This window comes from Wasmannia auropunctata, unplaced genomic scaffold (assembly GCF_000956235.1).
Source record: "Wasmannia auropunctata unplaced genomic scaffold, wasmannia.A_1.0 LD334196.1, whole genome shotgun sequence".
In the NCBI taxonomy this organism is placed as follows: domain Eukaryota; kingdom Metazoa; phylum Arthropoda; class Insecta; order Hymenoptera; family Formicidae; genus Wasmannia; species Wasmannia auropunctata.
Window position 1 is genome coordinate 679,205 of NW_012028694.1, and position 27,802 is coordinate 707,006.

A 27,802-nucleotide genomic window follows, 5' to 3' on the forward strand; every position below is an offset into this window, starting at 1 on the left:
TATTTTACACTATCATTGTTTATATCGGAGAAATTGTTAATTAAGTATATTTTAACAGCTAGATAATGCAGATGTACATCTTTAATCAATGAATTTATTTTTATCCAATATATTTTTTGCTATATATTAATTTATTATCTGTTTAAATATTGTTCATTTACTAATAATATAGCAAAAACCAGTTTACTATAACATTTTTAGGAATTTTAAAGGAAAAGTAAGTTTGATAACATTACTACTTTTGCACAAACATTATAGAGGTATCTAAGATCAAAATGACGAATCAGATTTTCCCGTTAAAGCATTAGAATCTTAAGTTTTCTGCGGCAAAGGAGCGGTAATATCCAACCATTTATGGAATATAATAACGATTTGTATGCTTGTGCGTATGCCAAAGAAAGGATAACAATTGTCTTCTTGGAAGTAAACAAGCCGTCCGTAAAAATTTTTCAGATACCGTTTATTAACGGACAATATGGTAAACAACGTTCCAAACGGGCTCGGTAATTTCCAGCTTTCCAGGACAATCAATTTCATGTTACGTATATTTTTCTAAATTCCTAACAGTACTACTGTGCTGACATTCCAACAATTTCGATGCGTAAGAACACGATTTGCTGGTAATCGTCAGGGAGAAATTATTGGCATATTTTCTGATCCAGCGTGAACATTCCCTGAATTGTCTCAAATTGTTGGGTGAGTGCGAGCGACTTTCTTAAAACAACGACTCTCTCAATTTCGACTGAAAATGGGGTAACTATGGCGTTACGGAACGCACAATCACAGTCTTCATACAAATTCACCTGCCATGACGTTGTATTCGCACTTGTGAGTGAATGCACCTATCTCATTTTTACGAAGCATACTCTATACTTGAGAAAGTATTTTTCGAAATTTTCTCCTTAATTTTATATATTGAAAAAAATCATCTAAGAAAGAATTTAAAAGTTTAAAAAGTCTTTTCTGTTAAAAAAAAGATTTTATCTTTATTCTAAATTCATTCCGATAAGAATACTTATCTTATAAATTAGTATTTAATTTACATGAATTTATTATATTTTAAAATTTGAAGTTTATTAAATAAATTTAAATAAATATTAATAATATTCATATACTTCTTTCATCTTCTTTTCATCTTTCCTTATTTGCCGTAAGTTACTTGGTGGTAAATTGTGAGATAAAAAAACTTGATTTTTTATCGGACGTCCCAAATACAGTGGAATATTGCGGTTTCAACTAATGGTTGGTAGTTTAACAGGAAACACAGATTATATTACGGGTTATTTTGATTGAGATCTGATAGGATAAAAAACTCAACAAAAATTGCAACGTCAGAATGAGTGCGTGAATAAGCGCGACCGAATCCAATCTGCGTAACGCGAGATACCTTCTTTATTGCCGCGATTTTCGATTTAATTAAGAACGAGAATAGGTAAATGAAAAAAGATTTTCAGAATCTCTCTCGTTCCACGTTATTCTTTTTGCTGACGTTTATGATCGTGTAAAGCCGACGCCCACTACTGATTCGATCTGTCGTGCATAGTTTCGCGAGAACAGAATCAGCACGACGTGTTCGAGATTATTAACGAAAGGAAGGCACCATGTGAAAAGGAAGCAACAAATCGCGAAATGGATGCCTTTGAAAGAAGGCTAGTCCGTTCTAAGTCGGCACACCTGCCGCATGGACATGCAAGCGCATCATATCAAAACGTGCACGCACTCGTCGTATTGCGCATACGCACACGCGCACGCAATGATAAGGCCCCATCGAGTTGCCCGTGAAAATCGACTGCATACTTTCACATCGGCAGATCCGTCTGAAGCGCCGTTGCTCGAGCGTGGCGCGCGAAAATCGGATCTCCTACGAGCTAGCTAAACTGGGCTGATTTAAAGTAGGACTCCCGTCTCGTTTCGCCTCGCCCGCAATAATTTTCATGATATACTTATCGACAAACTTTTCAATTTGCAATTTCTACTCGCGCTTAGTTCGCAAACTCCGCAAACACAATGTGTACCGTCGCTCTCTTTGGTTTCGTTTTCGAAATCGAAAGTGATTTCACGCTGGGCACGATCGGGTACCAATGGCGAATCGAGCCGGCTAATTAACGTTTACTCCGATTGATTGATCTAATTGATTAAATCTCGTCACCTCTAACAGTATTATCTCTAATCTCAATTCCTGTTTCACCCTTATGAAATCGTTATTAATCTTTTTGCGAGATAGTGCAAGAGCAATTTCTAGGCCATCCGGATCATATACACACCATATATTATATGTCCTACATTATATCCGAAATGTTTATTATTTTGTAAAATAATTATATAAAAGCAATATGGAGATTTTTACATAAATATTTTTATAACTTTATAATTTTTATTAATTGAAAAAATTATAATCTTTTTTTTTTTACAAATATACTAAATTGTGTAAGGTACAAATTCCTAATATTTATAAGCCATTTTATTACAACATAAAACATACAACTAAAAGTGAAAATAACAGAAAGGAGAAAATCTTCGTGGAGTATAACATCGATAAACGTGTAAAAAGTAACGATGCGTGCATAAAAAATAATTGCATTGTTAAGGACTGATCGCGTACGCATTAACTGTAACTGCCGTTAACACGATTGAATTGGCGTTGACGTGCGATTAGCCTTCGCTCTCATTCATCATCTCACACCCGTTCATTGGTACCCGTTTTTTTCCGTAAATTTGACTCAGATTCGAATTCTCCGCTCTATTTGACGCTCCCTCTCGCCACTGTTGCTGGATGGCTATGCGAGAGGCCCCTGCCTCCTCTTCGACGTCCGCAAAGAAGAGAGTTCCGTCGCCGGTGCTCTCGACTACGGAGAATGTATGGAACGACCGAAAGGCAAAAAGGAAAAAGGACTATCCGTTGACTCGCTCTATATATACTGCAAGTATCCGAGGGTATGCCCAGTGCACGATACGCGTCTCATCCGTCAGCTTCAAGGTCCTTCGTCTTCGAGGATATCGTCGCGTTACTGGCGATTCGTAGACCTGGGACGGAAAAAAATAACTGCACGAATTCGTTCTTCAGCCAGACTTCAGGGAAATAATTCAAAAATTCACGATGAAAGGAATTACGCACGTTGCCCAATTGTCACGTTGCCATCTCCTTCTTCTGGTACTTTTTCTTTCGGGATGCGCCAACGCGGAGATTGAGAGACGCACCACGCGGCAAATGGTGGAGGATGCGCCGGAAAATCTGGCACCGAATTTGAACAAAGATTGCGGGAAATCGTACAGTGCCACGTGCCTTAAGTTGGACGTGGTATCCTTCCTGGATAAATTGTCGGAGCAGGAAAACATTGGTATCCTGCCGGGTGTATCTGTGATCAAAGAGAACAGTTCCGCCGATGTCCCAGCATCGGAAGTAGTCGCCAATTTGGCGAGGGATTTCCCGAATGACGTTGAGAAAAGGCTGGATGCCTATTTAATTCACAAGGTCGGTAGTTATCTTAACAGTCACTCGATCTCCATCAAACTTTTCGATCCAAAGACTTTTGAAGCTACCAGGAGCTTCAACGAAGAGACACTTGCGCAACTGGGCTTAGGTGGCAATCAAAATGTTGAAACAGGTTTGAATGCCAAATTTTACAGTTTACTTCTTATTGTTAATAAAGTTACAAATTAAGAGTCCTCGCAGAGTCACTATCGCTTTGCAAGATGTTTTATTTTATAATTCAATATTATTTTCTATAAAAATATAATGTTTATTTATCAGACTACTAAGTTTTATTTTTGTTATATATATAAAATAATAAAATGAGATAATTTTACATAATAATGATATATATAATAATTATATATTTAACAGGACGTAAAAAGGACAAGGGTGGCATGGGCGGCTTGATGGCCGGTCTAATGATGATGAAAGGAACCCTCGGCGCAGTTGGATTCGGCGCACTTGCGCTCCTCGCCGGAAAAGCTCTGATGACCGGTCTCATGGCGCTGATGTTATCAGCTATCATTGGATTGAAATCCTTAACTCACGGGAGTGATAAGAAGACCACGTATGAAATCGTTAGCAAACCGGTGTACTCCAGCTCGCATACGCACAGCACGGAGGAACATCACGGACACGGATACGGACACTCCGGATACGGAAGGTCCCTCGATACCGTACACGACTCTCTTCAGCAGGCCGTGCTCAAATACGGCAACGCGCACGACCGTAGATCGCTTCTGCAGAATTAAAATCATCCAATCAACTTCGAAGTGTTCGCACACATCGCCGGTACACGATAAAACCTTTAGCACATCTCTACCTCACCGACTTTCCTTACTGTTTCTTTTCCTTCATCCTCAAGCACTATCAACTTTTTCCCCTACTCTGTCTGCGTCTTCTCTTCATCTCGCTCTGTAATACTTCATCTTTCGTCTTCCTTCTTCGCCATCATGACACTTTCTGCCTTCTAAGATCTCGTTCACTCTCATTTCATCGTTCCATAAATTATCACCTTTATTATTATAGTCATATAGGTATTTATTGCGACTACTGTTGCATTTTTGATGATACCTATCGAGAAAGCGTATCATCGTCGAGCACGCAGAGTTGCCCATTGATCATGTACATGATTTTTGGATATTTATTTCGTTATTGTAAAGTTGTAATAATAAATAACATTTGTAAAAACATATTGTTTTGTCATTATTGTAATAACTGTGACAGTTAAGAAATTGTACAATAAATCATAGAATACGCGCAATGTTTATCTGCAATAATATAAATGTTGGTTATCTTACGGTTGGTTTAGCGATAGTAATTGGTGATTTGTTAATTTAAATGAGGGAATTACATTACTCTTGAACTCTTTTAACTACCTGGCGTAAATGCATTCATACATCACGCGCTAAAAAATGCGCGTACTTTCTGTTACGGCAATTACATTTAAGTTACTGTTAAACATAGATATCTCTGAAGGTGAATGTACGGACCAATTAAGAAGTAATAAGGCCAGCACCCCTTCACCACGTTAGACCATCAGACTGCCAGCTTTACATCAGAACATAAAGTGTTGCGATCCTCAAGGCGCATGAAGCTTATACCTATATTATTAATTGTTCATGTACCTATACATGGTATTCCTAACATTTAGAATAAACCATAATATTACCATAATATTAACCGTATATACATTTATTGAAAACAATGCGTCAATTTCAAATCATTAATGAAATGTAAGAAAAATGACAAGATACTTTTGCTATAAAAAAATAATAGTTTTATATATTTTAATATCAAAACTTTTTACAAAAATATATATTAAGAAACATGATAAAATTGATAAATTTTTAACAAACAGAAAGTGTGAAATTAATGAATTGCAATTAAATATTTTTATAAATTAAATAACACAATTACGTCAACAATTATTGAATATGTTTTTATTAGTGGTTTCTATCCTTGTCTTTTTATTTTACGATTACAAAATCTGTAATCCTGAAGTTATAAATTTCTGTTCTATGCGTATAATTAATTTGGAAGTGGCACAAACTGTTTCATCCTACAAATCTTTTTATAAGCGTGTCAGCTTATTATAGTAGATCGTAATGCAGCATCCGGAAATATTTGTTTTATTGTTGCGTATGCCATCCATAATTGTGGCTAAAACTCGATAAATGATTCTGACTTACCTTTTCAGCCTTGTTATTAGAAGACTACTTGTCTCGCTGCAAGTAATGACAATCGTGACAAAACGATGGAAAAATACCGCGAATGACATAAATCTCAATGTATATAAACGATTGTGATGACCCAGAGATTAGTCAGTGTCAGCCAGTATTTCTTCCAAAGTTATCTTCGCCGTCATCGTTTGTTACTGGAACTGATCAACGTTTACTTCTTTTATTGTGCAAAAGTGCGTGAACCTATGCTCATCCTGTGTTTGTTGATCACGTGCTTGATCCACGTGAATGCATACGAAAAAAATGAGATTCGAAATGTTAAAGATTACATTCTTGATACCGGATTACACAAGATACCAGTCGAACGTCGTATATTCAACATTAAAAAGAATGGCATTAAAATCGACTTAAAAATCGTTCCAGCGGCCAGGAATGACTCGATAAAAAATAATAAAGATGATTACTTTCCGGAGTTTCCCGTCAGGGACATAGGCAAATGCATCATTGAATTTTCGCTCGGTTGCATCAAGAAACGTTTCATCCGTTTCTTAGAAACAGTAGGTCGCCTCGATGAAATCACATTACTTGGGCAAGATGTGAAGTTGGTGAAGAGCAGAATAGCACATAGATCCGATGCTCGATCTATGAATGACTCGGACGTCAGTATCGAGCGCAGCATAGATGATTTCTTCGATTCCTTTACTCTGCGTATCACGCTACCTAGATGGAACAGCAAACGAGAAAGGAATCAGATTGACGTGATGTTTGACGAGACAGCAGAAGGTTAGCGCAACAGTTATTAAATTAAATATATAGACTAAAAAAATATCTTAAAAATATTGCAATGACGTACTATAATCTATCGTGATCTAAGATGTTTAAACTTCAGTTTTTTAGAATTTTTGCATTGTTGTTCAAGAAATTATTTTTTTCTTTATTACTAAATTGTTAAATATATTATAGGACGAGGAAAGATGAAAGGCGGATGCGGTGGAGGCAAAGGTGGAAAATGCAAGATGATGATGATGGGCATGATGATGATGCTTAAAATGAAACTCATAGGTAATGTTATTGTATTTATTTTGTATTTTCTTGTACTTCTTTCAAATATATATTTCTATTATTTAAATATCATTTTGCCCTTGCTATCTACAAAATTTTTAAATTGCATAAGATTTTAATTAAATATTTCTGTTCAATACAATAGCATTGGCGTCGCTCAAAAGTATGATGATGGGTGGAATGTCTCTAATGGTTTCAATGATGATGTTGAGTAGCAAATTTGGGAAAGGCGGCGGTGGCGGTGGCCCTTGGAAAGGAGGAGGCGGAGGAGGTAAAATTATATATTATATATATTTTTGACGTTATTTTGTTTATTGTATCTAATTCTTAAAATTTAAATATAATTAATTCTCTTCCATGCTTTCACTAATTTTTGGTTGGTGCTCTACTAAAAAATTTTCATAATTTCATAAATTACCAAAATTTTAACTTCTATATAATGTAAGAAATCAATATGCAAAAGCGATTTTTTCAACAAAGTCCACAAATAACGCAAAATTAAATAATACACTCGTAAAATATTGAATAACAATTAACATCTCTGATATCATGACGGCTTCCAGACTACAAAGAGATAGTACTCCTTACAAAATCTTCGGGCGGTGGTGGTCATGGCGGTGGCGGTGGCGGACCTAGCGATAGTTATGGTGCACCTCCACCAAGTAGTTATGGCCCACCTTCAGGAGGCGGCGGCGGTTATGGCGGGGGAGGATGGGGTCGCAGTTTCCACAAATGGCCAATGAAATACGATAAAGAGACTAAGGCAGAAATTGCGGATGGATCTAATCGCATTCCGATGACAGGAGAAGTTATCTCGAATGCAGAAAATATTGATTATCTGGATTATCAAGATTATCAAGAACCATCACCAATTATAAACTCTAGTACTGTAATTTCTAATTGGAACACGTCAAACTACAGAGCCTTCGACCAATACGGGGCCACTAACGTAAATACCGGTTCGGCGAAGAATAATTTGAAGTCAGAAGCGACAGTGAATGCGAAAGGAAGAAGTTTCATATTCAACGAGAATCCACCTATCAGTATTGTAAATGTAGCTGAAAAGAATGTTGATTCAATGATAACCACGGATCAACCTGATCTTACTCAAGAGTTTACAACTAATGCAATGTATATGGATGAGTGGCAGGCTACAGCTGAAAAAACAAGTTCTAATAACGTATTATCAACGAATGCAGAAATTAAATTACAGAAAACTGAATTGCGGTCTAAGGATATACCTTTGTTACGTGAAATTTAGAGCTTCTCAGTTACTCGTTATTATAAGGCATCATGTATGCACATTTTTAAATAAACGATACTGCACATAATTTTTTCTAGAAATTTTATTTTACTATTAATATTCTAAATATATTTTTTATAAAAAATAATTTAAAATAAAAATTAGACTAAGAACGAAAATAGATATACCTATCTAAAAAAAAAGACTTTCCCTTTAATAAAAATATATTATTTTTATTTATTTCTTTATTCTATTCTTATCTGTGTAAAAAATATATTATATTGATTTTATGAAAGCATTTTTATGAAGTTTTTAATTAATTTTAATCCGCAAAATAGTGGCGCAATCTTTTGAAGAGTCTTCCAAGCTTCTTTCTACGACTTTCTAGTAAGTAACTGACCTTGAATGTTACTGGAAGTATACGGGATCCATTTTATCGGGTACACTTGGTATACCGATCGAGATGTTTCAGTATGAAAAACATTTACACTAGGTGTCGATTGTCGAAAGCTATTCCTATAGTTAATCATGTTTAAGATTGAACAGATGCATATACGGATCACTTTAAAGAACAGTTAAAACGTATTCACGGTCTGTAACGGTTTCTCTCTTGCGTCATATTCCATGGATATTTTTATTTCGTTGCTTCATTTCTTCGACATATATGCGCATATTTTTAAAGTAAAAATCAGCCGCGAATATTTATGATCAGAATCCTTAAAAAATCTGAATATCACCTCAATTTTCATATGTCAGCAGGTTCTATTCTAAAATTTATTTATATATAAATTTTGTTATTTTTTATAAAATTCGTTAATTTATTCAATTTTTATTTAATACATTTAACGAATAAAAATCAAGAAATTTAATGCATTATTTAGGAAATAGATAATTTAAAACTTATAAAATAATTCTCTTTTGTGAAATTAAATTGGAATTTAAAGAAAATTAATAGAAAGCGTGAAAAATAAAGACAATGTCAATATGCATATATTTTATAGTAATTAATTAATCCGTAAACATTTTTCAGAAATATTATTTTGAGTTAGCTGCTATACATGTAAACGTATATAAATATGATATAATGTATCTTTGAACCAATTTAATGTTCTTACTTTACTTTATATTTGCGATTATTTGACTTGTGAACTCATTGTAAGTTATATATCCTTTTTATGGTGTATGTTACATACAAAATTCTTAAGTTGCTGCGATTTTTACTTGTTCAATGATCGACCTACATTAGTATACGTTGACTGTCTGTTTGAGACTCACGACACGTAGACTTTTCGGTGGCAACGCGATCTGATTCGAAAAGAGAAACGGTAGATGGATTTGTTAGCCATCGCAATGGATGTGCGAGCGTGCGCGTTTATGGTCGTGCATTTGATTTTCTCAGGGCGCTCTCCTTTGGCTTCTTTGATGGGGAAGCGCCTGCTTAAACCGCGAGCTTATCTGTCAATCACCGTTAGGTAACCTACTGATCAACAGGATGCTACTGCTTCGCTACTTTTCGCGACTGATCAGGAAAATCGGTGAAAGTGTTCGTGCCACTCGACACAAGGAAGGTTCCCACTGTTCCGGAAATAGGTGCAACGCGCAACTCTACGCCTGAGGATCACTTTCCTATGTTACCGCATCTCAGGATCAATCATTAAAAGGATCTATGCAATATAACGGCTGTAATTTTAATTTACTGTTAATATATATATTATTTTGAAAATATTGTAATATAATATTTTGGCTACTGTGTTTCCTTAGAGGAAATGTAAGTTCAGTTTTATTTAAAAATAAAAATTTCAAAAATAAAGGAATTGCAAGATTAATTATTTTTAAAAGAATTTGATATATTCAAACAAATTTTTATAATTTATTATTTACGTTAATGTTAACTTAACTCATATTACAAGTATATATGTTGTTTATTGTTAATATTTATTTCCGGGTACATATTTCATACGATATTTCCGTTTACTTACCTATCTGTCTGAGAAGCTTATTAGACAAAAGCCGAAAGCCATTTCCCTGTCTCAGTTGACGTAACGGAAATTGTATAGCAATCTGTGTCTGCATAATATGAGGCAATGTGAGGTATGCTATTTGTTCCGTCAGAGACGGTGCGATAATATTGTATTCGCGTGTCTTTGATTTGTGGTAAAAAGTAGAAGATAGGTAAGTGGGTGAGTAAGTGTTGTCACTCTTCGTCACAAAGAATGAGAATGAAAAAATAATGATTGACGCTTTAACAGTTAATCTTTCTTAACAGTTAATCTATTCTTAACTGTAATATATGTACTTATTATAATTCTAACGCATGATTAGTTAAAGATATATTATTTATTTGATTTAAAATTATACATCATAAAAAAATGATAAATCATTCTGATAAAAGTATGTCTCTCAAAAAATGATTTAAAAATATTTTTCACTGTAAAAAATAAAAAATTGCTTTCTAAGATTCTTTAGAGTATATATTATTGGAAGATCATAAATTTTAACGAACCTGGTAATTATCACTTACCATACAATGGATTTTTTTCCTTGAATACTAAAACTACATTTTTTGCTCACCCAATATGTGGTATGTCCCAGTTGCTTGGTTCACTTTGTACTGCACGTACAAACCAGTTTCGGTGCACCGCAGACAAATACTTTCCGTTGGATCTGCTGTCGCCGCTGCAGTTTACATCTCTGATTCACAATTGGCAATTTCCAACGTCTATAACTCAAAATACTTTCTAACAAACAATCATGAGCGACTGGCACCTCAAGTAATCACAGTTAGACCAATACAAATTGTTTTTTATAGAGATTGTAATATATACTGTAATAATTAAAAAAACAGAGAAATTGATAAGATTCACAGAAATAGAAATCATTACAAAATCGTAAATCTCTGGAATTAAATTTTTTTTGGAGGCATAATTTACATAGTAAAAAATATTATAACACTTAAGAAAAATCAAGATGTTTATTAATAAATTATGCTTTGAACTATCTAGTATAAATTCTAAAATTAGTTTATTTTTAGTCACTTGATGCACTTATTTTCTATCTAATTAATTATACCGTAATTAATCGTATATTAGAAATTTTAGTGTTATTTAAATAAAATTAAAGTTTGCGTATAAAGAAATACTAAAATAGCACTATATAAATGAGTCTTTAAATAACGGTATCCTACCTAAAGCTGAGCAAATTAAAAACATGCAAACTTTAGGAATGTTGCTGTCTTCATTTCCACGAAATGGAAAAGTAACCTTGTGTCGCCCGTATTTGATAAATTATGACTAAGACGTAACTAGGTTACGCTGGAATGTGAACGAGCCCCTTGTTCCTCCATGGGTATCGAGAGCTGTAAAGAAGTGAGGTAAAATAAGAGAGTGCCTGCGCGTGCTTGCGTGCACATTATATTTTGTATTCATCAACGGAAAGAAGATAAATCTCTGCGAAATGGAACAAAATTTTTAGTGTGAAATCCTGTCTCCGTGAATGCGCCTTCCGCGTGTGGGACTGTACGTACGTACAATCGCTTTTTTCGGCAACAAACGCGTAAGCCGGTCATGTGCCTCAACCTACCTACCTACCTAGCGCCTCACATTAGTGGGTCAATGGAATTCATCCGGTCGAACTGCGTCCGTCCACTCGCTTGGCCCACCTGATCATCTTTCGTCGGTAGCTTCCGCGAGAGACAACTTACAGTCTCTTCGCAGATTGGTATCGACACGACTTTGACCTCCATGTTTTTCGATTCAGATCGTTCAGGGAGATGAATGCGCTACTTCCAAAACTCGTTTTTACATGAGAAACAATATATTCCGGAAACGTTTACATATGAAATAGCCAAATATATTTAATATAAATTTTATTATACATGTAGAAATACGTTGAAACTTAAAAAAATCTGTTTAGTTTGAAGGAAAGAAAAAAAAAAGAAAAGCATAATTAATTAACGTATTTAATAAGATTTTAATGTAAAAAAAGTGATTTAGTAAAGCTGAAAACATTAAAACCAAGTTTAAAGCTTTGCCCATACACACAGATTTTTTTAATCATCTAAATATTAAATTTAAGCCTAATGGGTGCAACATTACGGTGCAGACATCTTCGTATTTCAATAATCATTGTATTGCATAATCAAAACCATTTATTAATATTATTAGCGTATTGAAGAAGATGTATCTAGCTGTCACTTAGGTATATATAGGTAGACATAGGTTGAACATGGATACTACCATGTATCTTGAAGTTACTCCTCTCCTCTTTAACTGCAATAAGGAGAACACCTTCACCAAGAATCTATTAGTGAAAAGCGGTTGGTGAGTACGAGAGAAATGTAGCAAAGTGGTGTTTATTTGATAATGTTTTGCTGATGTTAATGTGTATTGATGAAGATTATAAAGCTGGTTTTTAGCTCGATCGATTAAACCATTTCTTTTCTAAATACGTCTAGTTACGAGATAAATAACATTATTTCTTATAGTAAAAGTATACTGAGGTATTAATAATAAATGAGTAGTTTTTCAGAGTATTACTTGCGTTGACATAATTTCTTACACACGTTATAATAATGTTTGTGTGGTTGAACACTTATTATTATTACATTTTACACTGGTTCCAATGTAGCGGGAAAATATAGGAAAAGTATGACGGCTGCAGTATTGACAAAAAAGAATAAATCATTAATTTGTGATTCATTCAGAAATTAATATTTCATAACGTTAACAGATCTAAAAGATGATATGTTTGTGTTCCAATATATGTTACATCTATAAAATTTGAAATAATTTAATTTATGAATCGGATACTTATTACATATTTCTCAAATATTTGATAATTTGTTATTCAATTATTTTATTCAAGGAATATTTTGGTAAAGAATAAATATATTCTTAACTAATTATTTCTTATGTTACTAGTTTGAACATTACAAACAATTATTGCATCTAACAATAAAATATATTTTTATCTTATTTATAGGAGTAACTCTTTTTATCTCTTTGTACAAAATTGAAATTTAGCTCAATGAAGAAAATATATTTCACATTTTAAATTAATATACATGTTATTAAGACATATTATTTTTACAAACAACAAATCTAAAAAAAATGTCCCTCAGAACTAATTAATAATATAATTAATAATATATCTACAAATACTTGTTTTATATTTATATTTGAGATATTTATTTCTAAATCATGTTACAATTGATTTTATTCACATTTAAATAATTTTAATATCATGTTTTTTTTGTTCAAAATAAATGTTAACTGCATTTAATTAAAAAATCCAATTTAAAATCCAGTTATTATATAGCTATACATATAAAATAAGGAAGTTAAACTGGATTTGCAGCGGGGACGCATACCAGACTCAGATAATTTCATATAAATTGGTCTGTGCAATACTTTAATTATATACTGTTTCGCTTACGGGAAAATTTTTTGTCATTACTATGTTCCGAAAAAGCAAATTACTAAAAAAATTGCGATCAATTTTTATATGTAAATTTTATATGTATTGCGTATTATATACGTATAATCATATACGTCAAATTCTAATAATATTTCATAATTTTACGTACTTGATACATAATAAAAATTTATAATATGTTCAGCAATAAGGATAATATCATGTAGTTTGGGATAAACATAAAGCAAGTCTTTTGCAATTTAATAAAATTTATTAATTCTTATCTTGTGCAAGAATATTGCATCTTAACACTTATAGTAAATAAAGTTTTCAAATTATACTAATAAAACTCAAAATAATTGAACCATAAATATGATAAACGCAAATATAATTTTATGTTTTAAATGTTATTGGATATTCTAGATATGTGCCCTGATTATTAAAAAGATGTGAGCAGATGTGAGCTATTCATATTCGATCGAGAAACAGTATTTCCCAGCAGATCGTTCAAAACGTACCCCAATGCATATTTATATATCAGATCTGCGGTCAGGAGCCGGACGGTCTTAAACGCGCGCGTATAAGCACAGACCTGGTCGGTTGCAGTCCGAGAGGAGACGATAATGACCTTCCACGGAGGAGCTCGCCGACGGAGTAGGAGGGCCTTTGACACACTTGACGCTCAGGTGAATTGTAACCGAGAACGGAGAGGCTCGTGGTTAGTGCGAAGCGAGAGATTGAACGTATCGCGTCTCGACGAACAAGATAAAGAGAAAGAGAGAGAGAGAGAGAGAGAGAGAGAAAGAGAAAAAGGAAGAGGGTGAAGAAGACAAAACGGATCAAAGGTGCATAGAGAAGAAGTCATATGGGATGATGGTGATACGAATAATGGTCAGTATGACGATCGACGTTTGCGATGCAACGTGATCGCGACAGAGCTTACGTCGCGTCGCACCGAATCGCCGAGGAGCCGGAATCGTGAGGAAGAGGACCATCGATGTCGCTAAGAGGTGGGAGAAGGTCGCGGTAAAATATTTGGCCACGGAGAAGAGGGGGAAAATCGACATTGAACGGCGACTCCAATAAGTAGGAAGGGCGTGTGACGATCACGGGTAGATACCAAAGAATCCGACGTGCACGTGAACTAGTGATGATGACCCTTTCGCGAAATCAAAAGTGTACCGGTTCTAGTTACTAAACAAGGAGTTGGTGCCGGTCATATATATATTCAGAGCGTGCTTCCGGCACGCCACCTCACACTTCTGGTCATATGTAAACAAGAGTCAAATAAAATATATATGCATATACATTAAAATCTCCACAAGTGATACTGAAGATGTATCGGGGAACGACATTAATCCTGTTGTGTCTTTCAATGAGTACGCTAACGTACTCGCAATTATTCAGTGCCGAGAAACTCAGGCGGTACGCGAAAATTTTGAAATTTAACACGTTTAACATCAACGAGACCGGAAACGAGCTCTGGCACGGGCTCTTCAGGGACTGTAACAAAAAAGTGACATTTTCTTGCATACAAAAAAATGCATACACGTATCTTGACAATGCATTCACCAAAAGGGACAATATCACTATTTTCGACGGTCTTATACTTACAAAAAATAATGTCACTTACGACACGTGTCCTAAAATAGAAAATCGTAACGATATTCGTGAGAATCTCGTGGATGTCGATACGGATAACTGTAAAAATAAAGCGGCCGAAGAAGCAAAAGCAGAAGGTCGAAAGTTTGGTGATGAATCACCACTTGAAGAAATTACGAATGCTCTGCGGCAGAAAACAGTGAAATTTTTGTCAACTCGTAATTATGAAATTCAACTTCCGCAGTTTTTCTTTGAGGGTGCCACGATGAAGATAAGCCCGCGCGAGATAGACGAGAACGGCGCGCTCCTCAGGGTAGATTTTGGAACGAATGGTGTACAAGAACAAGGACGAATTTTTAAAAAAATCAGTAAGAAAAATCAAATTCTTCAATATTTATTATAGAATATTAAGAATGAAGAATATAATGTCTCTTATTTTATTTTAGAGAAATTCATACAGAATAAATTGTTAATCAGCTTTCTGGCACTTCTTTTAATTATCAAGTTAATTAAAGTAAAGTTTTTGTTCATAATTCCATTTCTCTTCGGTGTGGGCACTGCCAAGAAACTTTTCTTAAAACTGGTGCTCTTCTTCATTCCCGCGTTCGCTCACATATTCAAGCTTTGCTCCAGCTACTATACGAGCCATGCCACCAAGTTCCATCATCATCATCATCAGGTATGCGTGCGCATGCAACCTTCGCATCTCGATTATAAAATATCTCTCCGTATAATATATTTTTATCAATATTAAATAAATGTTAGAATAATCTAAATCTTTATTTCAGATTGCTCATCACCATCATCACGTGCCGGTTCCGGTGGCCGTCCCAACATATTACGATCATTCTCATAACACCTTAGACGATTTGTCTGAGTTCTCTCATCCTCATATTCAATATCGGAAGGATTTGGAAGAACTGAAGGAATGGGGCATCGAGCCTCATAATGAAGCCTATGAAGAGGCCAGTCAACCTATAAATCGCATAGTACCATCTCCGACCTCAGTTTCGGGAGCTATGTACTCGGGCCCGTACGGATTGCCACAATATGCGCCGAACGTAAAGCCAATCGCGTCAACTTATCTGGACAATTCGATGGCGGCTAGTGCCCACAATTTGGCTTATTCCGGATATCGACGACCCGCGGCACAGCCAACTTCCGCGGCTGTACTTTCGATGAATCCGATAAAGGCGCCGATGAAGAATCCTTACGCGATATTTGCGCCAAACATACGCCCAAACATTCATCATCAGCCCCAGAGGTTCTTGACACCTGTCGCATCTGCCAAGAGTTCCTCTATATCGATCTCACGACAGGACATGGAAGACGAGTATTACAGTCCGATAATCGCTCGACTGGAGGATATCTTCGGGCAATTGAGATTCTATGAAGAAACGTGCAGAGAGATGCTCGTTTGTAGCATGTACAAAAATCCGGCGGGCTACTCGCCGCATAGTAACCTCGTGTCGAACGAGCTTTCCAGGTATGAAACATAGTAGCAGCGCTACGTGGCTTATCGATTAAATCGCGCATCACAAAGAGAAAGGTGGAGATCGCCCGCGCGCTTGGAATCAACGTTAATCGGGTCATGTTGGTTTCTCTCTCTTTCTCTCTCTCTCTCTCTCTCTCTCTCTCTCTCTCTCTTCCTCTGTTTCTTTCTCTTTTTTCTTCATATCGTTCTTTTCTGCCATTTCTTAATGCTGTAAATGCGATTTCGCGCATTTTACCTAGTTTTGAGTATTGCTTAGAATTTTATTAACAATTGAAATGAGATATGAAGGTACTTTTAGTCAAACCGGCTACACGACGAACGGGAAATATAGTACAGTTCCGTTGAGTCTATGACGTTGTCGGGTAATTCGCTTACGCATAATTATAGCCTTTTGAGAAGTAACTTTCTATTTAGGAGCAACAAAATTACGTTTCAGAGCAATGCGCGTATATCGAATTATTCCGGTAACGAGCAAGGAAAACATCGTGAATCGGGTCGACGCGGCTTAAAACAAGCACGTTAATTGAGACGTATAATATCTCACTGTGCTTTTTAAAGACATTGTGCCTTTTGAAGATTAGATTAATTTAACAAATTACATGTGTTTTCAGAGATCCGCAAGAACTCAGGCGTGATGTAACAGGAAGTACGTCGAGTCAAAAGTTCTACAGATATGTGAACGCAGCCAGACATGGTCAAGATGGTGGAGATTGCCTCAAAACGTATCCATGTCATAATAATATCGAATAAATTCTCCATAGTGTGGAATTTATAGCCACTTGCATAATCTGCAGTTAAAACAATGATGAATGTTTTATCATCCCGTACAAATACTACTGGACATATATATTTGCTCAATGAGGCCGAAGAAATTACATTAGAAGCTCAGCGTCGCAACGTTGCGTAATATCTACTATAAGATCGACGATATATACTGCCATGCATTAATTTATAAATAATATTTATATGTTTGAGACGTGCGTGAACTCGTATAAAATCTAATTTTCCTATTAGAAAAGAAATTGGGGTGCCCTGCAGACAGATCCACCCGTCGTACTAATCCTAGCAATTAATTTAGTTAATAAGATGCTGATCAATACGTTGAACGTAATACCTTGTAATTTATGCCAATTTTTCAAATTTAATGACCGAATTTAGTAAGAAGTAAAGTCAATGAATTTTGTGATGGCGTGTCAAAGTTTTTATAGTTTATTGACGCGTTGTCAACAAGATCACTGTCTTCAAGAATAATATCGTTATTAAATATAATTAGATAATAGAAAGATTCATATAATGTTGGATTATGTGGCATTTTATGAGTTAAGCGAGCTTTATAATTTTTAGATAATTTCTCATATTCAGAAATTGATGATATATTAAGAAATAACAAGTGAAAGTGTACTAATTTAATTGATTTACATCCGAAAGGCATAGATAAATGGAAAAAATGTCTTTACACAGATAAAACGTAACACAATATATGTATTTTTGTTAATGTTTATTTATGAAAAACAAATTAATTAGAACATCTTAATGATTTTATGTTTTTTATGATTACATGCAATAGCATTAAAAATATTTAAATGCTGTTTTAACGAATTAAAAATTTATTAAAAACATATAGCATTTTTGCATGATATGTGTGATGTTATATAAAAATTAAGAGCATTCAGGGTATAAGAATTATTTATTTTGTTAGATAATTAATCAATTACTATTATATATTCGGGTGCCATACCCAATAAATATTACTTTCAATTAATTAAACTTAAAGATTAAATTATTTATTACTCGATAAATATAATTTAATCTTTATCTTAAATCTTCAAAGTATACAAATATCGAAAAATGTAGAAAATAAATATTTTTAATTAATTCCTGATCATGTATATTAATTTATGTACAATAAAACATTAAATCAATGTTTATATTTTCATATTATCCTGATATCTATAAGGTTTGTATTCAATATTTTTAAAGACAAATATTTTCCACATACAAGCTATTTGAATTAAAATGATCTTGTATAAATATTCTAAAAATCCTTTTTTTTTTCTAAAATTATTTGAGTATAATTTTGTGAGTAAAATAATTCTTACTTTCTTTGATAATAACAATTAAGAATATTTAAATTTATTCAATAAATTATTTAAAATTTATATTATTGTATTGTTATTTCCCTGTTAGAGATGTTAAAGAAATCGTTAAATTGCATAAATATAAAGATAATATAAAAAATATCTTTTTAATCACAATACTGTAAAATAATGTCCATTTTATATTTTTTCTTCTCTCTTCTCTCTTAAGTAACTCTCTCTCTCTCTCTCTCTCTCTGTTTAATTTCATAAAGTAACATATACCTATTTAAAGATATGCTCCAAACTAAAGTATTTATTTGATTTTATTTAAATTTGTACTGAAATTAAAAAATTAAAAAAACTATATTTCGGTATTTCGTAAAATTATATTTTATCTAATAAAAAACTGTATGTTTTTTATTATAAATTGCACAAATAAGACAAAATATTTTAATTTTGTTACGCAATAAAATTCACTCTAATAGAAATGTCCATAAAAATCATGAATTTATAGAAAAATATTCTGAATAAATACTACCTAAATATAAACTGACGAACATAATCCAAAAATGGAAGTGGTATTTAGTGTAGGCATCGAAATCGAAATTATTCCAGAGGGACGTAGGCGCAGAGTCGTGAAAATACCGACACCCTAGATAAATGAGGCTTTCTTCTTTTCTTTCAACCAGCCAGCAACACGTCCGTGATCAAAATTCATCGACCGTACGCGACAGCCATCAGCTATAAAACCCCGTTGACTTCGACCGTACTGGCATTCGGTGTTTAGTCTGGCGAATCGGTGGTACCGTCATGAAGATCTTAACCACTTTTACGTCAGTAGCCCTTCTGGCCATTCTTGCTGGAGGGCAACAAACAGAGACTACCATCAATATTCTGCAAGAAATTTATCAGAGGTAAGTTATAATTATTATTATTCTCTATTACTTATAATTCCAAATTATTAAGAATTAAAATTATTAACAATTCCAATTATTAAAAATTATTTGATAAATCAAATCAAAACGTCAAGATTAAAGTAGTAATATCTTATAAATATTTGAGGTGTCTTTATGTGATATACGAATTTGAAATGTTTTAGATGCGCAGATAGCGAGTCTATGTTATCTTGTGTTAAACCGAAAGTGTTGGCTTACATCACCGATGCCGTGAAACAAAACAGATTAGCAATTACGGAGGATTTAGCGATAGTTAAATCCCGTGACGCGCCAGAGCACGAGACGGAGGATTACTCTCCCTCACAATACGACGATGCAGATCCATCCAAGAGAAAACTCCTGCGAACATTAATGCTTGAAAAATTAGATGCGTATTTGTCAAGCCATCAGCTTGAAGCTAAACTACCAGCAGCGATTGTGGGCTCCAACATTGTCCCCAGATCCTTAGTTGACAGCATGCCAAAGAGTCTTACAATTCCTCTTAATGATTCTTCTAATGGACAAGGTAAACTAATAACTATTACAGGAAAAATTCAGTTAACATTATCTTATAATCTGCATTTATATATATTAATGGTAAAGAAAAATAACTATGAAAATGTCATATTTTTTGAATAATATAAGATTTTTATTTGCAGGTCGCGGTTTTGTCAAAAAGGTGATGATACCGTTTTTACTTGGTCTCAAGTTTAAAGCTACTGCTTTGGTACCTCTTGCTCTCGCCCTCATCGCCATGAAAACGTGGAAAGCACTGACTTTGGGTCTTTTATCGTTAGTCCTCAGCGGAGCGATGATGATTTTCAAGTTGACTAAACCGAAAATCGCTTACGAAGTTGTTCACTACGGGCACTCTGCACCTATTGAACATCCCCCTCATTGGGACAACGCACCCCACGGACCTTATAGGGCCTATAGAAAATAAAAAACCATATGTACAAGATTGATCGATTTATCGCTTATGTAGATTTATTTAATATTTATTCATTGTTAGTGTTCCACCTGCATTATTTATGTATAATAAAAATTTTTCATTAATTCATCAAATAAACTTTGTCGATTTATCTTAATAGTCCGTTTTAATATTTAAACTATTTATTATAATCTTCTTCAGTAAGAATGCTATTATTCTAATAATAAAAAATCACATGTTATAAAAGAATAACAAGTAGGAACAATAATTAGTAGAAAGAGTTAATAAGTTTTAAAATTTAAGAAAAAGTGATTCCTTCCATTGATGTCTTCTTAACATATGATACATAATTTAAATAGATAAATTATCAACATAATAATTAAATATTAACTGATTTATATGTATAGCATATTAGCATAGTAAGAATGCATAAATATATTTAAAAAGATTAGGATAAAATTTTTCTAAAAATTTTACGCAATTTGTTGATTTATCTATTCTATTAAATTGCTTTCAATTCTCATAAATATTTAAAATACGTATCTCTAGAAAAATATTATATATATATATATATATATATATATATAAAGTACAGGAATTGTTTTGCAATTCATAAAACGTTTATCGGTGAACACAAACTTGATTCATTTCTAGTAAACAAATTAAGAACAAAACGAATAAATATTTGTATAAAATGCAAAAGATATTGATTGACATTTTATTGGAAGATATGGCCTGAATGTTTATGCAAACTTGACCTAAAATTCCAGTTGTCGTTTCATTGTTACGATAAAGAAGTCGGGCAGGAAGACAAAAGTGTCTTCGATGGTACCCCATGCGCATTTTCGCGCGAGAAATTCGCACGCAATGCGAATTGCTGATGTACCCCGACGGTTTTCCTTTAGGTTTGTTTGCAGGAGTTACAATTTAATTAGGTCTGGCAGGGTGAAAATAGTGGTCTGGAGATTGGGTTAACGACATAAGGAGACGTGAAAAGAACACGAACAGAAGCGAGTTTTAATGGAGCGCTCGTGTGGAAAGTCAAGATCGTGGCATGAATGAATGATTGACACAATGCCAATGTTACGATAACTTCGGTGTCAAGGATAAAGGAATCTTGCTATATATATATGTATATGTATTTCCAGCTGTTTGCTATAAAGAATAATTAGAAGGACTAAATAATTAAAAATAATTAGAAAAATAAATAATTTTCACTTATTTATCTTTCTTTAATCTTTCCTTTTTACTGGCATTTAATCGAGATAATTTTCGTTCCATATATCTGAATCATAAATATTAATTATAATAATTATTAATTTTTTGATGATACATTCGAATCATTAGACGAATTATTGCCCATATCGAACATAAAAAAATAAGCACTAATTAAAAAATAACTTAATAAATTAAATATGTAAGTAGATAAATTGAAAATCATAATTGTCTAGTAATATAGAACACTGTAAGAATGTGATTTTAAAATAAAAAATAATTAAATAGTACCTGATGCATTATTAGTTTTTTATGTATGTGATATCCATTGCAAAAAATTATTATGTACTATATATTTATTATAATTAAAATTTCAATTCTATCCAATGATAAAAGCTCTATATAATATCCTAAAAAATCTTTAAAAGATTTTCTTCTAACGTTCCTAATAACTTTTTTTAAATTCCACTCTCACCTGAATGAATCAAATCTAATTACAAAATCCGGTTACGTTCGTTATAAAAAATTTAATTTCAAGCCATGGTTTAAAAATATTCAACAAGCGACTACCATCGCAAGTAGGTCTTCTGTTCATGGAAAGCAAACTACTGCTCATTAATATCATAAATTCCATCGCGTTTCATGAGCGAAATGTATGACCTATCGGAGCCACTACCCCGATTCGGTGTCGCGTGCCGCGTGTCGCGCGATCTCACGCTCGTCCGGTCTATCCTCCCTCATTAGGTAGTCGTGGCATGATCTGTAGCGAGGCCTCAATAATCGAAGACCATACTGAACGAAAAGAAAATCCACACCCGGATGAAAGTGGGGGAGTGTTCGGGAGTCGCTACGCGACTCTTCAACGTGCATTGTACGATTCGACGATAGGCCTTCGTATAAATACCGTACTGCCCAACCCACTGGCATCAGTCGTCGTACCGCGATCGTCCTCATTCATTATCAACGAACAAGTTTATAGCGCGAATTTTCCTCAAGAATCCTCACGGATATATCCCCTATCAACGCCATGAAGTTCTTCATCTTGTGCGGCCTAATGGCGTTGGCCGCTACGCAACCAGCCAAGAATGAAAATTGGAAAAGTGCCATGGATGAGATCGTAGATCAATCTAGATCCGAGTGTTCGCAGAAGAACGACGAGATTGCTTGTATGAAGTTCAAGGTGTTTAATTTGCTCGACCAAATCTTCAGCAAGGATAACTTCAAAGTAAGTAGCACTTTTTTTAATATTACTCAAATAGTGATGTGATAGAGTTTTCACATTTTTAATTATTATTGTTAATCTCTTCTCGCACGGTTTAAAAGTAAAGTTGCATAAGTTTCTGATGGATTTAACGAGATATTTTGCTTCAATAAATCTGCCAATTTTTTTACTGCCTCTATTTTTGCAGATATCCGAGAGAGTGGAAGTTACACGTAACTCGTACCCCATTGAATCTACGTCTGCTCGTAGCGAGAGTTCTTTCCTCGATACTGTACAATCTTATTTGGCCTCTCACGACGTGACCTTTAAACTGCCACTAGACTCCACCGTGAAGGTGAGCTCACGCGACATCGAAGATGATCAGCTCACCTTCAACGTCAAGTTCGGCCAGGGCCGTGCCGTCGATGAGGCTCGTAGATCCAAGCTGAAGAAAGTCGTCATCCCTATCCTCGTGTTCGTTCTGCTGAAGGCGATGACTCTGATCCCCCTGGCCATTGGTGTGCTCGGTTTGAAAGCTTGGAACGCCCTACAGCTCTCGTTTTTCAGTTTCATCGTTGCCGTTGGCATGGCTATCTTCCAACTCTGCAAAAAAATTGCTGCCGATACCCATGCTGCACCTATTGCTCACGGATGGGAATATCAGACTCAATACAGATCTTTCCAGGATCAGGATCAACTCTCGACGTCGCAACTTGCGCACAATCTCGCATACTCCGCTCATGCACCTTAATGTCACTAGCGACCTGTAGATGCTTTTGTAAAATACTTAGCTTCCTATTTTTACTGTCTATTTAATAAATTATTATTGCAAGTCATCAACCTATGCTTATTTAAAAACCTGCTTTCCTGATGCTGCTTGTCGTTTTATTATAAAATTTATATTAAAGAGAAAAAAGATTAATTAGATTAATATGAAAATAAATTTACTGCACTTTCAAATCAATACATTTTTTACATTACAAAAAAATATATATATAATAAAAGTAAAAATTATGATACAATTTAGACCATATAAAATAAAAGATAAATATTTAACATACTGCACAATAATAGAATAAGCCTAGTCTAAACGGTCTTGGTGTCTAATAATATTTTTACAATAAATTTAAACTTGATTTTAAATTTATTTATTATTAGAACATTTAAACATCTTTAAAAAATATTTAAAATGTTGTTTTAAACTCACTCATTCCCTTTTCTATGCATACAAATAAATAATTTATTTTAAATTATTTTTATTGTCAATGACAAAAAAAAATGTAGAAAGTCAGATAATCATTTTATCTAGATTATATTATGTTTTCACGACTGATTTAACAATATGCTTTAATTATCTTTCTTTTCTATACTTAAAGGAATGTTTACATGTTTAATCAAACAAAACTTTATAAAATATTTAGAGTTCTACGCGTACACATACATGTATATGCGAATGTGATTACTTTCGTTTCTTACGAAAGTTGATTGGAGAAATCACTACTGTAAAAAAGTCATTTCACTATTTTAACATATTACGTGACTTGCAATTTCTATGAAAACAAGAAAATCTGTATGTACATCGTACATGCAATTAAAGTATCAATTTATATGTTATGTTTAGCCATTTGCAATCAATATTCATCACATCATGTTTTCATCCATGTTTTAATATATTTTAAGATTTTTGAAGAATAAAAGACTTCTAAAATAAATTTAAATAAATAAAAATAAGTAAGTTAAGATTTTAGATTGTACATATGTGTATTTAGTTACGTTAGTGCTATATGTATAATGTAATAATTATAATTTTTTACAACTATTCTTATTTACCGTTTTAATAAAAAAATCTAAGCTTAAATATATTTAACAAATAGCTTAGCAATAAATCTCGTCTTTATTGTTATTTTATTTTAATTTAAAACAAAAATATTCAAATAAAATACAAAACACTCCAATATTTTTATTAGAGAAAATTTCTTATATACATAAACAGCATAAAATTGGTTTTAAAAATAAAAGACTGTAATTTTATATTTATAAATTAATACTTAGAATTAGAACAAAAATCTGCTATCAATATTCTGTAAAAAAAAATAAAATAACGTAGCAAGTACATAATGTACAGTTCTTAGTTTTTTATAACAAAAATTTTATCTTTTTTTAATATTACAACATTTTTTGGATTACCCTACTTTCTCCACAAATGTCATTGCCCTTCATAACGTGTCGTATGTACGCAGCAAATGTACATCATAATAGCAGCGTGTAAATGTGTAAATCTTTGTAATTATTGCAAAACAATGTGTTGCACTGTAACGCTAGAATAGCAGTATCGCATCTGTATACTTATTTTAAATAGCACACATATTCACATGACTTGCGATTTTCAAGAGAGTTCTAACAGTTATTCATTCTGTTAAATCGTAATCATAGAAGGGGCATACGGACCGCGAAACAGTGCCTGACAATGTACGACGAGTCAAGTAAAAAGACGGCGAAGGCGAAAAGGCGCGAGCTGTAAGTTCCGTTTCCCATATGCGTTGCATGCCTTCGTGCACGACGTACGCGACGCACAACAATCGATACATATATATATACACTCATGAGTGAATGAGCGTGAGGGAGGTATGAGGGGAGAGGGATTGGAGGTACGACTCTATGCCAGTGAAATTTGAATAATTTCCCTTCGATCGTAGATTCACGGCATGCGCGACCGAATAACATAGATTCAAGGGGGACAAATTAAATAAAAGGGACGGGCCACTCCTCCGTCAGTCGTAGTTCGATTGCCGATGATCGCTCACACATACGGGTGGACGATCGATTGCCTTTATTGACACGCGATACCGCGAGTACAGTAAGTGGAATCCATACAAGACGGAGAGGAAGGAAACGCGAGCGACTCGAACAATCTATTGTAAAACGTTGAAGAAAAGGAAAATACAGGATATCGACATGCAACCAATAGTATCAGTAGGTGTAATTGTTCTGTTGATTGGATCTTGCACGGCCAATCAGGACTTCTTGACAAATTCCTTAAACGAGTGCATAAAGACGGAATCCTGGACGTCTTGTTTGAAACATCAAATTTTGGCTTATCTCGATAACAAACTGGGAACTATTACGGAAGCGAGATCGCTCGAAACTGTTGACGAGGCGATCGTCGCCAGGACTTTCAAATATCTCAAGAGTTTCGATTACGGAGTTGATTTACCTTTCATCGATGCTAGTTTGAAGTACAGACCTAGCAGGAGCCTGGCTGACCTTGACGTCGAATTCAAGAATAACGACGTAGCTACCAATCAAGCTCGAGGACTTTTGAAGAAAAAGCTTCTACTACCATTTTTGCTGCTATTAAAATTGAAATTAAAGGCTTTAATGCCTATTTTTGTCGCTATTATTGGACTGAAAGCTTTAAAAGCTCTTGTCCTGTCAAAGCTTGCCATTCTTATCGTGATTGGATTTGTCGTCTCACAGTTCTTCAAGAAAGGTGGCATGATGATGCCAATGGGTGCGTATATATACATATACATATATTTAATTCACTTCAGCATCTGTATTATTTAATATAAAAATAATTTTCTATATTTATTACGAAAATTACAGATACTATATATCTCGCTACTACTAAAATAATTTCACTTTTCTCAATTTAATTATACAAAACAATATTTCTCTTTTTTCTATAAGAGTATTATTATACAACATTTCGATATACATTTTTAACACATAAAGAAAAGTTTACATAAAGATTTATATTAAAATATAGAGAATAATTGTAACATAAAAGAAAGTACACATTTGCGCTATGTAATTTTCATGGAATGCGTGAAAAGTGAAATTTTTCGATCGTAGGAATGTCTATGGAACCGGCATCAACATATGGTGCTCCACCTTTGCTCTCGACGACGTCGAGTTATGATCCTGTCAATACGTGGGATGGTAATGGTCCTTATTCCCGCGTTTGGACGCCAACCAATAGTGTGGAGGCACAAAATCTTGCTTACAGCTATTACTCGCCCGGCGGCAGCTCTAGCTCGTACAACTCAGTAGGATCCTCTTCATCGTCCTCATCTTCAAGCAGCTCAACGAACTACAACTGAACTCGTTCTAATGTCCCACTAACGACGCAATCGATCAATCGTCCGATGTTGCCCTCGTGAACGCATTCCCGATCGTACGTCGGAACATAAGATACGACCAAAGAAACGCATGCCAAATAATCAAGTAGCTCGCTGACGATCGATGCTGACGCGATGTCAGGTTCGTTAACGAGAGCGCCACATTCAAAGACTGTCGGTACCGTGTCGACTATAATCGTAGAATCGTTTTATCGGTTCAACAAAACTTGCATTCAGCTCGACGGCGGATTTATTAGCTTATCGAGAAATTAGTTGTGCTAATTAAATTTTTGATTAAGTTTAAGAATCCGTGATATTTCCTCTAATTCTGAATTGCTATATGCATGACATTCGGAATATGTGGTAAATAAGATTAAATTAAAAAAAAAAAATTATTTGCGATATCGACAAAGCCGTTCACCATTTTCCTTTGAGTGTAACATGTACGCGTCGAAGGATAATTAGCACTGAACATCTTTGCATGCATCAAAGTATATAATATTGTAAATATACAGGTACGTTGCCGAATATATTTGCGAGGCGATACAAAATTATTTTCTCGGTGGACATTGACTATTTATTTTTCGTGTAACATAATTATTTATTATTATCTTCACGTTTGTTAATAAAAAACATTCTTTGTAAAATAAAATGATATTTCGTATATATCTATTCTTTTTATAATTCTATTTTGAAATTTTTTCAATGTCTCAAACAAAAAATAAATTATTTATTTAAAGAAAATATAATTACTTTAAACTATATTTGTAAATAATATATATATTTGTATAATTTAATCTCTAACAGGATTCATCAAGCCCCTGTAAGATGCTTGCTGTGCTGTGCTATATG

At 34.0% G+C, this 27,802-nt stretch overlaps 6 protein-coding genes across 6 annotated transcripts; all 6 read left to right on the forward strand.

Annotated features, from left to right (window-relative positions):
• Window positions 1-2,948: 2,948 nt before the first annotated feature.
• On the forward strand, window positions 2,949-4,667 carry LOC105459373. The gene is made up of 2 exons (XM_011705328.1): window positions 2,949-3,605; window positions 3,845-4,667. The coding sequence occupies exons 1-2, from the start codon at window positions 3,098-3,100 to the stop codon at window positions 4,222-4,224; spliced, it is 888 nt and encodes a 295-aa protein (XP_011703630.1). The 5' UTR covers window positions 2,949-3,097; the 3' UTR covers window positions 4,225-4,667.
• A 1,042-nt stretch (window positions 4,668-5,709) lies between these two features.
• Window positions 5,710-7,978, forward strand: LOC105459417. Its single transcript, XM_011705417.1, has 5 exons — window positions 5,710-5,777; window positions 5,825-6,438; window positions 6,619-6,717; window positions 6,863-6,988; window positions 7,281-7,978. Exons 1-5 carry the CDS (start codon window positions 5,710-5,712, stop codon window positions 7,976-7,978), a joined length of 1,605 nt encoding a protein of 534 aa, XP_011703719.1.
• Window positions 7,979-14,094: 6,116 nt separating this feature from the next.
• LOC105459374 lies at window positions 14,095-17,822 on the forward strand. The gene is made up of 4 exons (XM_011705329.1): window positions 14,095-15,342; window positions 15,421-15,653; window positions 15,763-16,460; window positions 17,081-17,822. The coding sequence occupies exons 1-4, from the start codon at window positions 14,709-14,711 to the stop codon at window positions 17,217-17,219; spliced, it is 1,704 nt and encodes a 567-aa protein (XP_011703631.1). The 5' UTR covers window positions 14,095-14,708; the 3' UTR covers window positions 17,220-17,822.
• A 1,473-nt stretch (window positions 17,823-19,295) lies between these two features.
• On the forward strand, window positions 19,296-20,570 carry LOC105459375. Its single transcript, XM_011705330.1, has 3 exons — window positions 19,296-19,461; window positions 19,647-20,008; window positions 20,142-20,570. Exons 1-3 carry the CDS (start codon window positions 19,358-19,360, stop codon window positions 20,423-20,425), a joined length of 750 nt encoding a protein of 249 aa, XP_011703632.1. The 5' UTR covers window positions 19,296-19,357; the 3' UTR covers window positions 20,426-20,570.
• A 1,986-nt stretch (window positions 20,571-22,556) lies between these two features.
• LOC105459376 lies at window positions 22,557-23,665 on the forward strand. The gene is made up of 2 exons (XM_011705331.1): window positions 22,557-22,853; window positions 23,038-23,665. Exons 1-2 carry the CDS (start codon window positions 22,656-22,658, stop codon window positions 23,578-23,580), a joined length of 741 nt encoding a protein of 246 aa, XP_011703633.1. The 5' UTR covers window positions 22,557-22,655; the 3' UTR covers window positions 23,581-23,665.
• A 1,940-nt stretch (window positions 23,666-25,605) lies between these two features.
• Window positions 25,606-27,504, forward strand: LOC105459378. The gene is made up of 2 exons (XM_011705332.1): window positions 25,606-26,340; window positions 26,685-27,504. Exons 1-2 carry the CDS (start codon window positions 25,785-25,787, stop codon window positions 26,930-26,932), a joined length of 804 nt encoding a protein of 267 aa, XP_011703634.1. The 5' UTR covers window positions 25,606-25,784; the 3' UTR covers window positions 26,933-27,504.
• Window positions 27,505-27,802: the final 298 nt, after the last annotated feature.